We start from the raw sequence: 14,879 nt of genomic DNA, 5'->3' as shown, positions 1-14,879 counted from the left end.
GAGACTGGTGTCTTGAATAAAACACTGGCTCACGACGGCACATTTACTGGGCCCTTTTATTGTACGATGCCATCTTTTTTGAATCCGTGTTCATGATTTCTTCTGCTGGTTCATCTCAGAGGGTGGTGTGTTGCCTTATTTATTAGTATTTTTATATGAGAATCTAATATTAGTTTGTTTTTCTTTTGTATTGCCCAGATAAAGCATACAAATGAGCTACTAATGCGAGAAGAGCATAAAGAACAGCTGTCTGCTCTTGAAATGCGCTGCTCCTATGTGATTCTGTAAGTAATATACATATATTCAAAATTGCATTCGATGCATTTATGCAAATGGACTTTTATGAACAAAAACAATGAGATCATTCGAATAAGGTGTGTAAAGCTAATACAGCGAGCTTCAAACTGAATTACACTTTATTTCAAAAGAAAAGGTGATTCTTACTTGTCGCCGGAAATTATGAAAATTGGAATTATGATTTTGTAGGGCGTAGATTTAAAATTAATATTAAATTTATCAAAGGCAACTCAATTTATCAAGAAAGAATTTCTCAGGAAACATGTAACGTATCTTACAGTTATTTATATGCTTCAATGCAATTCAAAACAGTTATACGTTTTTTTGTGGCTAGCGAAACTGTCCGTTTTAACAAATTACACTGAAATAAAGAAATTTGTATTTTTATGATACTCTTGTGAGTATAGAGAATGTCGCTCTTAAAATACAAATCTTGTGTTGGTGGACGTGGTAATTTTTAAAAGTATTAAAGTCATTTATAGGCGAAAGCATTAGTTGACTGTTGTTGGATTGCTTATGGTACGTACTGTACAACACCCGTACCCATGTTCGTATCAACTTGTTTTCGTTGTTTTGTTGTGTAGAACCGAGCCTAGAATTTATGCCATATCTTTTATAAGTCACAGTCTGTAAGCCAATATAAGAATACTTCTTTAAATGTTCCTATAGTAAATCTATAGATTTCAAGTCAGACGTAAACTGATAATTTCGCATCATCGCCATGTTGTACAGCTGACCACTTAGCTATGTACTTGCTTTACTCTTCACCCCGATATGAAGGCAGTTCATCAGCATCATTTAGTGTAATATCCTAAAAATTTACCTTGTATCAGAGAGCTTAAATCATTTGATAACCACCGTCACCACGAAAATTATAGCAGAACGTTATAGTTTATTGTTAAATGATATTAATAACACCAGTGAATCTATATTCAACTTTTATTACACTTCACTTTTACCAAGGAAAGTCTTAATCTGAGGAACAAATACGTTAATACTTTCTAATCTGTTAATGTATTTTCTGATTCGTGATTGCGCTGGACGACCAGGGGTTCGATTCTCGTCACCATGTCCAGCCCAACTCAGCTTTTTCGTTCATCAACAGCAATGGATATTTTCCAGTGCTAAAGCGGCTGGAACGTGAAGCTACCTACCCACCTTCATCTTATACAGAGATTAAGAATACTTACAGTTATTTCTTCGTACCTCCATACGTGTTTATTACGTGATGCTTTATCAGTTATACTGGAAAATTTACATTTTACTTAATGATGAGCAGTAACATTATAAAAGTGCTTTAATATGAGCACTTAGGATTCTGTTGTGTCGCTTTAACTCGTGTTTCGTCACTCTGTAAACAGTATTAAAACAAGCAGATGAGACATTATGCTCCTTTCAGGGCATCGTAAAGTGAACTTAGGATGGAGAAGAAGGTATTCGACACGGTAGTAATCCATGTGTTACAGCCACGATAGAAGGCGACCCCTGACCCCGCCTGGCAGGAACTCACATAAATAACGCCATTAAACTGGAAAACCCCCCGCTAAGGTTAACTCGGTGGTATCATGTAGATGAATAACCATGCCATGTTAAAGCTTTTCAGACACAAAAAAGGAAGAAATATCTTTAGAACCGAGATAGAATAGATCCTTTATTTTTAACACAAAAAACTGTTAAAAAGCAATATGAAAATGTTTTACCTGCCCGGACTTATGCTATTGTGTCAATATACCCGTGAAGTCGTGTATGGACGGTTTTAGGCTTGAACTAATCGACCACAGTGAAATTGCTTCTCATAAGCATAATATTTAGACCTGAGAAATTAAATAAGTGGGTAATGAAGGGCATACGTGCCCGCACACACACGTCGTCCTGTAGCAGCTAGGCTTAGCATCGGCGTAAGGAGACGTATGGCAAAGAACAAACAGGGAATATATATTGACGACCGTTTTAATTCAAATGATACAATTATATGATCAGCATAGCAAAATCGGCAAATTAGTAGCGATAAAATATTGTGATCCATTCTGTGCATTATTTCTAGCAGTACACATTCCCATTACGTTACATTTATGAGATGTTGCCTCGGTTATTAAAATTGTAGCCATGTTTGTAATTGCTGGCGTATCGAATTTGTAGCTATGTTTATGATCTGCTTAAAACGTTTCTGATACCTAAGTTCAGTGGTTCGTTGATTGTAATCAGACCGGAAACTAGGAGCAAATTTTGAGCGTCCGCCAAGTTATTTTACAATCTATAAAACAGTTCTTAACCAGTAGTTAACCGCATTTACAAATATTTATCTTATCTAATTTATAGAATCTTCCACGTCTGTTTAGTGTCACAACTCAGACGTTTGCACTTCACTGAAAAATTATCAAATTTATTTTCTCCGATTTTCAGCTTAGGACCTTATATCTGCTTGCCGTCAGTTTTAAGCAAACCCATTGTCGTAGCATAAATTTCGAGTGTGAATCTGACATTTTAGTTGCACTGATTCTGACATAGATGTATTGAAAATTATGCTGGTTGTACGAACTATGAAGAATGCCACTCATACTTATGTAAAGATGGGCCTGAGATAAGATGAAGGCACGAATTTTATCTTACTTTGTAACTGTAAGTATAATTGCGCAGGGAACAGAATGTATTTAAATGTATCGGTGCTTCATATCTGTCCGTTACTTGGTTTTAGCATAATTTCCTTACTTCGTCATGAAATCTAGGTTAAAAAATCATCATCAAGGCTCTGTGTGTCCCTCTTGCCCAATAACTTTTAAACCATTTCACATCTTTTCATTAAATATAATTTTGAAGCTATGAAGCCTCCAAAAATCATATAAATCTTTCCATTTCCCACTGTCAGTAATACCAATATGGCGACTGTGCGAACTTCTGAAATGGGGGCGACACAAGCATCGTTTAACACAGGATCCTTAAAAATGTTATATTGTTCTGTGTCTTCAAAAAATATAGAATTGTTTAATATTTGTCTGAATGTGGCAGCTAGTGCGTAATTTTAACTCATTCTGCAGAGGAAAAAATAATAAAATGGTAAAGAATTTTACGTAGTGATTTGGAAAATCGTTATAATAGCTGTAACTTCCGAAGGAAGGTATTATCATCAAACACAAATGTCACTAACTAAAAGGAGGAAGATGTCCACGTAGGCGAACTTCAACTATTAACTCATTCTTTCGAATATTAGGTGCGCCACCTGAGTTTTAATGTGGAGTAATTAAATGTTTCTACGCGCTACAGGACTCCCTACATTAAGGAACATCCCGTCTGCAACCAGAAGACGACAGATATTGAAGGCAGTTGTTATCTTTGTCACTAACTGAGACTCGAACAATTTCCTAGTTTGCTGTTTCAAGGATCCTTTTTGTATTGGTTGCCATTTTTATTACGACGAGTCTATGAAACGCAGTTGGTGAGGTGGCATTCAAAATCGTCCTGTGTGTGAATGAGGCAATATGTCGGACCACACGGAACTAATGGCTTGTTAGTTGCAGGAAAACTGTTGTGGAGCCGTCATAATAAAACTTGCTTCTTTCTACCCCTTGTGATGATGCGCAGGTAACTTGAACAATGGACCTCAGCTTAAGTCTTCACGGCTCGAGACATCCTGCTGGGTAATAGTAATATATTAGACAAGGCATATTAGCTAGCGCGCGCCAGCCGCTCACATCACACTCAAATACTATTATGCGCGTTTTCTACCTGGACATTTCGTGCACTGAAGAAACATACAGACTGAAGAAGCATATGCTTGCACCGTGACTTCCGGGTCATCGGGTTTGAGCTGTTTTTGTTTTTATAAATATCGCATATTACGCTCAAAGCATTCCTAAATATGAGGTTTTTACCTCGAAGAAGGCCCAGAAATATTAATTACTGGAAGAATCGTCTATTTAAGAAATTATAGTTGACTCAGATTTAGGGGAAGTCCCGTTATATTGATTATTTATAGACGCAAACTCAGGCTTACGTGCGAGGCGCTGTTTCTGTCAAATTGGACCGATTAATATGACGAGGAAGTTTCATGGCTGCGCTATCTATAAACTCTTTTAACTAAATATTCCTCGATGTATGTGGTTATTTAATGCCGGTCGCTCAACTGATCAAGAAATTCCGCATCTTTTATTATCGTATCACAAGAGCCCGCCACTTGCCCCTATCATGAACGGTTATCACCCTGAAAATGAAGGCGATAAGGACCTCTGAAACGTCGGTCAACTTCTACCAGGCTAAACGGCACAACATTCCAGAAGAGAGTATCATTTACTCGGCGCTGCGATAACCTGAAATATCGCATTTTTTTTTTCCTGTCTTGATCAATAAGTATTCCATTTCGCCTTTCCTCTTTTATGTATTCGAACAAGAAATCGCCAAAGCGTAACGCGTTCTGCGACAATTATCGCATAAACAACACGAAAAATATTTTATGCGCAGATATTAAAATTGGTCGTAAACGTACATTTTATCGAATGATGACTTTTTCTTCTTAATTACGTTCTGCAGTATAATATGGCAATATATCTCACACTTCAACGTGTACATTTAAAATAGTCTATTATACTGCAGAACGTAAATTGTTGGGAAATATTCATGAATGAAGAATTAATTTGTGGCTGACGCTCACTGAACTCCATGCGGAACCAACCAGCGATGGCGCACGATCCTTGCACTGACAGAAGGCGAGATATAATAAGCATACCATTTAAATAAGCAACAAATACTGTTATGATGATGATAATACAAAGATATTGATTTCAAGACACCTCATTCAAGCACTTATACCTCGTATACCAGAAGACACTAAATACCAGCTTCAAAATGAGGTACGTACCGATATTTTGGAAATACGTTATATTAGAAAGTTTTTAATAATCCACTACAAACCACTTCTTATTAAAACTTTAACTCATGTTTGTTTATAAAAATGTATGACTATATATATTATAATTACCAGTATAATACTCTGAACGAAAGAGTCTACTAGGAAGACCTAGGCTTAGATGGGAGAATAATATCGTAGGGAAACAGGGTTAGAGAGTGCGGATTGGATTATTCTGGATTAGGATTGGGATCAGAGGCGGCGGGCTGTTGTGAACACGGCAATGAAAGTTTGGATTCCATAAGAGACCGGGAGTTTTTTTTACTGACATGGCGTAGTCTTTTGTCAACTTCCCAAAAGGACTGTCCCATGGAGTTAGCTAGTTTTTATAACACTAGGATGATATTAATGAAATAATAATTCAATTTCAGAACTATGCTACAAAATCTTATATTATTCGAGCACTAAAATAAATACAAAACCTAAAATAATGTAAGTGAATAGTAACCATCTTCATTGTAGATTATTAAATACTGCTTATGTGCCAGAAATAAAGTAGATGGGGGATTAACTCATGTGGATTAATGCAAAATGTGGTTAGCAGTATTCACTGTACACTTTTTATTAATTACAACTCTGAAAATTTCCGGTATCCTGTTTTCTGTTACACTTTGGTTGTTGAAAAATATTGGTTTACCAATGTTTAAAATGTTTGCACAAGGACGATGGAAGCAATTTCCTTAGATAAAACAAGAGACACCTTGGGGCCATTTGCCTAAGAGGTAAAGATTATACGAAGTGAGTCACATAAACAGATATTCTGAAGTGTGTATTGTCTCTTAAGTATTTCAATATTTCTGTTGTTGATATGAAAAAAAAAATTCGCTTCTCTTACGATATTTCCAGCTTTTTATGCAAAACATGATGAATGAAACAATCAGCAGAAACATGAGATTCCATGATCAAATTTTACAAACAGTATCTACTAAATATTTACGTGTAGCGTATGCCTATATTTAGTTCAATTAGGACGTTCAAAACAATTGATATGAAATATTTTTGTGGCTTTGCCGTATGAGCTCGTGACTATTGTCTTTTCATGGCTAATGCAGCAAGAATTTCGCACGTGACAGTGACGTACCTGATGGGTGAAAATGGTACGATTTGCGAAAAACTCAGTCCCTCCCTCCGCCATATTTTTTTTGTTAATTATACAACTCTATATTTGTTTTATTATTTTTTTTGCAATAGATAAATTATTGTGATGCTATAAAATAAACGAAATATACATATAAAATATTAAATTTTTACGTAAATTAAAGTTTCAGAATTGCCACAACATATAGGCCTGCCCGTGATCTTATTTTCTCGAAAGTCGAATTAGGCCCACTCAAGATTTTGTTGGATTCGTGTCTTACCTAGAAAACGCCAGTGTTTTTTGGTTTGTACGAAAGCAGTGTTTGTTAATTACTGCTGTTTTCTTTTGACGAGAATCTCCAGTCCGTGGTCATTTTGAAATAGGCCCATATGGTCCCTCCTCCGATAAGATATAATTATCTACGTGTGGGACAGATGATTCGAACCGGATAAGTCTGTGCTAACCAGCTCATATTTTCGGCCATAGCAACGAACACTGTACCACTTCTTCTAGCTGCAAAGCGCTGTGGCAGGTTGCATACGCTGAATTTTTTTTACCATTTTCGTTCGACGATGTTTTTTTTTATGAAGCTGAAGACGTTTAGTGGCTGAAATGTGAGTGTCAGACTCCTTCACAAACACCTCATGTCCCTTATAAACTCTGACCCTCCATAAAATGGTTGCGACTCCCAAAGGTTAGATATACTCTGTTGAATGGAAAAACGACATAAAATCACCTAATCATTCATCTGCTCTCTCATGACAGCAGTTTGTTATAGCAACGGTCTGGGGTCAAACACACGCCAATTAGCAAATCTCAGATATAATCGCTTTGTTTTTAAAACACGTAAGTAGTAGATTATAACCCTTTGTAGTGGTTTTGTTAGTCTTGTAAACATCTTCATTGATGTTTTTTGTCGTCGTATAGAAATGGCCCATTCTGTGATTGTATTATGAAATTAAACCCAGTAATGTTACTTCTGAAACACGCCATGCTCTTGAAATAGTCTTATTTCCATACTCAATTGATCCGTGAATGAGTGTGCTATTCTCTCGAACATGAATTACAGCAGAAATCATATCGAAGTAAAATAAAAACCTTTCGTTTACAATCTCTCGACAGTTTTTTTGCCATATCTGATGAACCCAGTGGAGCAGATTCTTTTTTGATAAACTAATAATACCCTCAGCTAGTCAAAAAATTTCCCACATCTTATGGGACCTGGAGGTTCATTACCGTTTTCACAAGAGCCCCCCCCCCCCACTTGTCCCTATCGTGCACCACGTGAATCCAATCCACGTCCTCCAAACCGACTTACCAAAAATTCATTTTAATATTATCCTCCCATATATACCCAGGTTCTCCTTATAGTCGCTTCCCTTCAGGCACGCTAACCAAAATTTTCTGTACATTCCTCAATTTCCACCATCCGCGCTACATGCTCTGCCCATCTCATTCTCTGCCATAACATTTGTATTTGATTCGTCCATGGTTTATAATTCTGACTGCATAAGAATTTCATGAGAAGACGATAGTCAGTCAACTGGCCAAGAAATTTATCTTTTTCAGAATAAACCTGTTCAACTAGCCTCCACACCCTCTAAATATGTTTTAATATTATCTTTCCATCTACGTCCACGTCTTCTGGGTGGTCTCTTTACCTCAGGGGTTTCGATTAAAATGTTGTATGCTTTTGATGTGTGGCTGGTGGTAGAACGGACGAACCATAAGGTAGATAAAGAATGTTGAAGAATATGTGTTTAGCTTAACACATTTAATAATGTGAAGGATAAATAACTTTAATGTTTCTGTTACAAGTAGTGTATCAGAATTAAATTAATATGAAGGCCAGTTGATAGGTCTCTGTAGTAACAACGTATTTGTCCACACAAAATGTATTTGTTAGTTTCGTATGATCTCACTGTAAACAGTGATTATTTCCTTAAACAGGGTTGCATAGTTGGTCTTTGTAATGGTTACGTTCTGTGTTTTATATACGGCACGGGCTTAATTCTTAATTATTATTTTGGTTTCATTGGGTTAACTGTGCCCACACTTCGTATTCTGAGCTCATACTGGCAGAGTGAAGATACAGCGTAGTGTTAGTAAGAATTCTTGAATCTATTCATATATCTAAAAGTTTATTTAACTTTATTCAGTGTCTGTTTTGTATATGTATGTTTGTATACTTTAACTGTATAATAACGTTTCTCATAGCCAAAACACGTATATATTCTTGTGATTTATAAGTCCTTTTGTAACGTTTACCTGTATGTCTGAATTGTTTGGTAATTAAATAAATCACGGGTGGAAATATATAGAGGTTTAATGTCAAAGAATTTAAGCAGCATAGGCTATTTTTATGTGGTATTACTCGTTGTTAAGACTGAAAGCACCCCACTTTCATCTACAGGGCCACGCATGCCTAGTTCAGTGTTTCTGCAAACTGTAACTTGCGGTTAGTATTCTTTGTATGCAGTAACTGCTGATGAGTAGCAACCATCAGGCTTACTACACCGGCTGGTTTATTTGTCTTCTCATACAACAAGCCTTGATGTATTATTATTGGATACAACACATTGCTCGTTGTAAATGTATACAACTTAGTAGCAACACTTTCAATTTATGGTCGTCTGAAAATCAACCACTTTAAACCCTACATCAGTCTACACTCGCGACAGGCATCTCGCCTAGGGCATCTTTCCTATGCATTGCCATTCAGAAAATGATGAGCTCTCTCCACGCCCACATCAGAAGATTCACCGCCCATTTCCCAATGAGCAATTACCAATTGGAGGATGCTATTGGTCCCCTTAATCTCCGCCCTTTCCCTATTAAGACATTTCGGAAGCTGGGAGTTCTGAGAAAGATCTGATGGTAATAGAGTTGCGTCTTCATCTGGGTGACTTTACATGTGTGTGATGGAAGATGGGAAGTTTTGGCGTGGAATAACTTAGTGAATTTACAGCAGTTTCCAATAAATACAAGAAAGAAGTATGCAGTTAATGGAAGTATCAGAATCTGTATTTAGGATTTATTTTTTATGGTATTGTCGACATGCACATTCTCAGGTTGCAAAGTTATGAAAACTATGTTGGAAAGTGTGTAATTATGTCTGCGTGTGTACGTACAAACAATGCAAGTGTTTCTTTATTACTGTGATCTGATTATTCAGCGCAAATTAGTGGTAAAGTTGCTGACATTTGTTTCTAAGAAGTGTCAATTCCTTTACCGTTATCATCATCACTGATTCAACTACTGGCGTGTTACATTTTCGAAGGATTAATGAAAGTGTTTTGTAGGACGTCCCTTGCATATTGTCCCATTCAATTTATATTGACAGAACGGCTTGTGTGTTCGCCTTTGATATATCATTTTTTAAGTGTTCTTTTGTTGTTTCGTATATTCATTTTTAAAGACCGTACGTAACCGCTGAAAACCAATCATGTTTGCTATTGACTGTATTTATACCGTCTTTGTCTGAACATACGGTTCAAATGACCGCCTTGTAAAGAAGTATTTTGAAGTTAGATCTAGGAAATGTCAGAAATGCCAGAAATGCCTTTCCTATAGTAGTTTATTATTTTCACGCTCTACGTAATTAAACTCTATGTGCAACCTACAAGTCAAACATCTGTTGTAGGCTAATAATAACATCGTATAAGGATCACCCTTGCTTGTTCAATTATAAACCACAAGTTTAAATTCTTCATTGAGACATTTCTTTTAATAGGCCTTCATTCTTGTACTACATTTGAAGTGCTAGAATATTACTGAACCCCTATCACTACTGTCTGAATTTTGTGAATGTTAAATTTAACCAATATTTTACAAGTAGGTCCTGTACTTATTCTTATTACTTTTTCTGACTCTAATGGAATTATCAGTTTATAAAATTTACATTCTGTTATTAGGTGTAATTATACTCGTATATACTTCAAGTCAGTTACATCTGACCTATATGACATAGTTAATTCTCTGCTTTAACAAAACTGCTGAAAAGAGATCTGCGACAGAATCCACAAACCCTGAAGTCCGCGTTTCTGAGGCCTGTTCAAAAAATACCTTTCTTCGCTGTTGTCACATTTTAATCATGAGCAGAAGCCCTGATCCTGAAAGTACTACTCCGTCCGTGGAGCCATCTTCTGGTATTCGAATTAGAAGTGCCAGTCCGTGTTCGTCCAGTAGTGTTCGCGAAAAGTCAAGCCCGACTTTAGTCGTATCTCGGAATAAGAGTCCAGTTCCTGACATAATTCGAAAAGGACCTCCTACGGTGTATCCTTCTTACCCTATTGTAGTACCGACCATACGAAGAGCTCCTCCTGCGTGTCGAAGTCCGGACACCCGGCGTAGTAGGAGCCCAATGCCATCTTGTGTCCCTGTTATAACCACAGGAAGACGTGGAAGTAGCAGCAGTAGCAGCAGCTCTGCCAGAATACCTTCGTCTTCCAGTCCCAGACGTGACACAAGTCCTACCTATCCAGAAGGACCGATGAGGTGTATCAGTCCTTCGGAAGATTCCCCTGGAAGTCATCATCGTGTTCATTTAATCGACACGAAATTATGTCGAGAGACTTCACCTTCCGGAAGAAGAGTTTCTTCCGCTGATGGTCGTAACAATGAAAGTGCGCCTTCATCCTCTCCTGGTTCGCGGCAGCTGAAGTTCGGCATGGACCGTATTCTGTCTGAAGAAATATCCCCCACCATTCGGAGACACCAGTATCAGGGTAAGTTGGCCTCCTGGGGAAATTCGATGAACACTATTTTACGGTTTATTGTAGGTTTATGGATACGTAAAACCTCGATTTGAAATTCTATATGTGTTGTGTAAGATTTGATGCTAAAATGTATCCGTCCATTTCTAACATGGGAGCCCGAAGACTCATTTCCCTTAAAGAACGTTGCGAACTTCGTGATTATATGTAGCTCCTGTGTTCACTGTCCTCTCAATGTAATGATCCAATTTCATTTCTCAGCATTATTATAGTATATTTTGTATATTTTATATTTAAGGGATCTGTTGAAGAATCTACAAACAATGCGGACCCAATGTACCAAAATATAAGTTATATTTTATGTACTTTGTAAAACTTTTCGCCTAATTACTCAAGACTGAATTACACATAGTAGATATATACTGGGTACTGGGAACGACCCGTTCTTCAAGTGCCTGAGCACTGCGGGTCCCAACTTTTTCGTTGGCTTGATCTATAGACAATCGGTAGGACTCCTTGGGCGAGGGATCGGCCCGTCGCAAGGCCTCTACCTGTACACAGGACAGCACAACATAGAAAAACGCGGAGAGACATCAATGGCGTGAGTGGGATTCGAACCCACGGTCCTAGCGACCGCGTGGCCACTGCGGACCCCTAGTAACTGTATTCTGTATGTATCTGTTAGTTGCTTTACTTTTTTATCTAATCTTTTTAATCAGCTGGCAAGCACTCATTTTCTTTCAAATTAAGAGTTCAAGGTGTAGTGTCTAAAAATAAGTGCATAAAACAAATGACTGTGTTTAAAACTGTTATAACCCGTATGATTTGGAACTACTTGTTCTACATCAAAGGACTTCGAAGACTTGTTATTTTTACAGCCAGTCATTCAGTTGCGAGATAAAAGACTACACTTTTTATACGCCAAAAAATTAAATTACATTACCTTCATTACAGATGTCAGTAAAAGTAACCAAATCGGTGGTGGGTTTCATCCTATGCGGGTCGGTTATTTTGGATTCGTTTAAGTTTGATTGGGATAAGTTACATTGGATTAGGTTGCGATGCTTTGGTTTACGTTGGGTTAGGTTAAGTTAGGTTTAGTCAGGTAAAGTAAGGTTAGGTTGTTTAGGTTAAGTTAGATAAGATTGTGTTGTTCTACGATGGGTTACATTATGTCCTGGAGAATTTCTTGCGTGTTCATCTGGATGTTCTGGAGAAGTCCTGGAGAATTACTGGAAACGTCTGGAGAAATCTTGCTTATCCAGGAGAAGCCCTGAAGAGTTTATGCGGCAATTGATTGGTTATGGAAATGTGCTGAAGAAATCCTGGAGAAGTGTTGGAGAAGTCCTGATGGTTATGTGAAAGTCCTTATGTGGATTTAATCCTATGTTGGTCGGTTATTTTCGATTCGTTTAAGTTTGATTGCGATAAGATACAATGAATTAGATTTAATTTTGGGTTAGGTTGGTTCAGGTAAGTTTAAGTTCTTTAGGTTAGGTTAGATAAGGTTGTGATGTTTTACGATGTGTTAGGTTGTCCTGGAGAAGTGATGGAGAAGCCCTGGAAAAGTCTTGGAGAAATCCTGGATAAGTCCTCGAGTAGTGCCGGAGAAGTCCTGGAGAGATTATGCAAAAGTTCTTTGGTCATGGAGATGTGCTGGAGAAGTCCTGGAATGTTTTGTGAAAATCCTTAATCAATTGTGTTTTTGGTCCCATGCAGGTCGATTATTTTGGATTCTTTTAAGTTTGATTAGAATAAGTTACATTCAATTAGGTTGCGTTTTGGGTTAGGTTGGGTTAGGTTAGGTAAGAAAAGGTTTGGTTTTTTAGTTTAGGTTAGATAAGTTTGTGTTGTTTTGCGATGGGTTATGTTGTGGAGAATTTTTGCTTGTTCATCTTGTGGTCTTGGGGATGATCTGGAGAACTCCTGGAGAATTCCTGGAAACGTCCTGGAGAAATCCTGGATACTTCCTAGAATAGTGCCGAAGAAGTCCTGGAGAGGTTATGCGGAGGTTCGTTACGCATGGAGAAGTGCTGGAGAAGTCCCGGAAGGTTATGTGGAAGTCCTTAATCGGTGGTGTGTTTGGTTGTTTGCGGGTCGGTTATTTTGGATTCGTTTAAATTTGAATGGGATCAATTGCATTGTACCACGTTTGGTTTTGGGTTAGGTTAGGTTTAGCTACATTAGGTAAGGTAAGGTTAGGTTGTTTAGGTTAGGTTAGATAGGGTTGTGTTGTTTGACCATGGGTTATGTTGTCCTGGATATGTGCTGGATAAGTTCTGGAGAAATACTGGAGAGGTCCTGGAAAAGCCATGGAGAAATCCCGGATAAATCCTAGAGTAGTGCCGGAGATGCCCTGGAGAGGTTATGAGGAAGTTCTTTGCTCATGGCGAAGAGCTGGAGAAGTCCTGGTAGGTTATGTGGAAGTCCTTAAACGGTGGTGTGTTTGATCGTTTGCGAGTCGTTTAAGTTTGATTGGGATAAGTTACATTAAATTAGGTTTCGTTTTGGGTTAGGTTTGGTTTAGTTAGGTTAGGTAAGGTAAGGGAAGGTTGTTTAGGTTAGGATAGATAGGGTTGTGTTGTTTGGCGATGGGTTATGTTGTCCTGGAGAATTTTTGTCTGTTCTTTTTGTGGTCGTGTGGATTTCCTGGAGATGTGCTGGAGAAGTCCTGAAGAAGTGCTGGAGGAGTGCTGGAGAACTCCTGGAAAATTCCAGGAGATATACTGGATATGTCCTAAATTAAGTGTCGGAGAATTCCTGGAGAGGCAATGCGGAAGTTGATTGGTGATGGAGAAGTGCTTTAGAAGTCCTGGAATGTTATGTGGAAGTCCTTATTATGCCTGCGTTCTTTTACGCAATCTGTAAAATAGGGAAAAAAACAATTTTATGGTGATGTTAGGCTCTAGTTTCAATTCCACGAAGTAATAGGATTTACCTTGCAGAATTTGAGGCTCTCAGGAAGATGGCTGTATTCTGGGTTGTAGATTACATGTCTCTACAATTCAGAATACAGCCATCTTCATGTTACCTTGTGTTTGTAGACAAAGGCTGCAAAAAATTTTTGCGTATGGAATTGTAAACAATTAGTGTAGATGTATTCATTTTAAGATAAATCAGGAGTGTGCCTGTTGTCTGTTATTCAGTGGCTTTATTTTGGTGTTTCTTTGTCAACAAAGAGTTCCTCGCCGAATGCTCAGTTTCCGAAGTTAATTTGTGGATTTACCGTATTCCGTTTTTCCAGCTATCTTTGATCGTTCTAAATGGGACGAGGAATTTCCTCTTAAAACTACAAATTAATTGAGGAAGTTTCATTATTAGACCTCCAGATTGAACTGCTGGTTTATCTTCTCTTGAAGCAGGCGAATCGAATTCGAAGAATTTAAAAACACACCAGGTGGTTCACGTCTTTTTGCATTTATAACTCTCGTTTCTGGGAATCGTTGGGGGTGGGGTGGAGAGTTCGTCTATGTTTCACAAATGCTATAAGAGCGAAGCAGCTTGTGCAGTAAATTTCAGCCATCCATCTTCTATGTTTTGGGTTGATTTGTTTCCAAGGGCCTCCTCGCACACAAAGCGCTGTGTAAACATTACGAAAAGTCTCTCTGCTGTGTACTGCATCAAGTGTTTTAGTCCCAGTTTATAGGAATGAATCAAAACATTTGCTTCCAGACGGCTGATAGATTGCAGCTAGGTCATGAGAAGACAGTCGCCCTACAAGGATGACTAACCAGTAACGTATAGCTATTTGCATATTTGTGACACTTTTCTCCAAAAAGCTGCAAGATTGTTTTCAAATATCTGTGCGCACACGTCATGTTAGTGTATTCTTCAGGCCAAATATAATTATTTGTTAAGTTTTCCTTTTTATAAAGCACTACGTCATGAT

General features: G+C 37.8%; 1 protein-coding gene across 3 annotated transcripts in view; it reads left to right on the top strand.

Moving 5' to 3' along the window:
- LOC110834281 (Homeodomain protein 2.0) overlaps positions 1 to 14,879 on the top strand; it is a 58,449-nt gene that overhangs the window by 34,770 nt on the left and 8,800 nt on the right. The window contains exons 3-4 of one of the 3 annotated variants that reach the window (XM_022073263.2): positions 199 to 284; positions 10,574 to 11,002. In XM_022073263.2, the coding sequence (XP_021928955.1) occupies positions 10,639 to 11,002 (364 nt within the window). In that variant the 5' untranslated portion in view covers positions 199 to 284; positions 10,574 to 10,638. The remainder of the gene's footprint in view (positions 1 to 198; positions 285 to 10,573; positions 11,003 to 14,879) is intronic. The other 2 variants (XM_022073279.2, XM_087347200.1) reach the window with 2 other exon arrangements.

This window comes from Zootermopsis nevadensis, unplaced genomic scaffold (genome assembly GCF_977971745.1).
Source record: "Zootermopsis nevadensis isolate Lab colony 2312 unplaced genomic scaffold, Znev_1.0 Znev_ptg000011l, whole genome shotgun sequence".
Classification (NCBI taxonomy): domain Eukaryota; kingdom Metazoa; phylum Arthropoda; class Insecta; order Blattodea; family Termopsidae; genus Zootermopsis; species Zootermopsis nevadensis.
The sequence above is the reverse complement of the archived record's forward strand: the minus strand, read 5'-3'. Positions and strand labels throughout refer to the sequence as shown.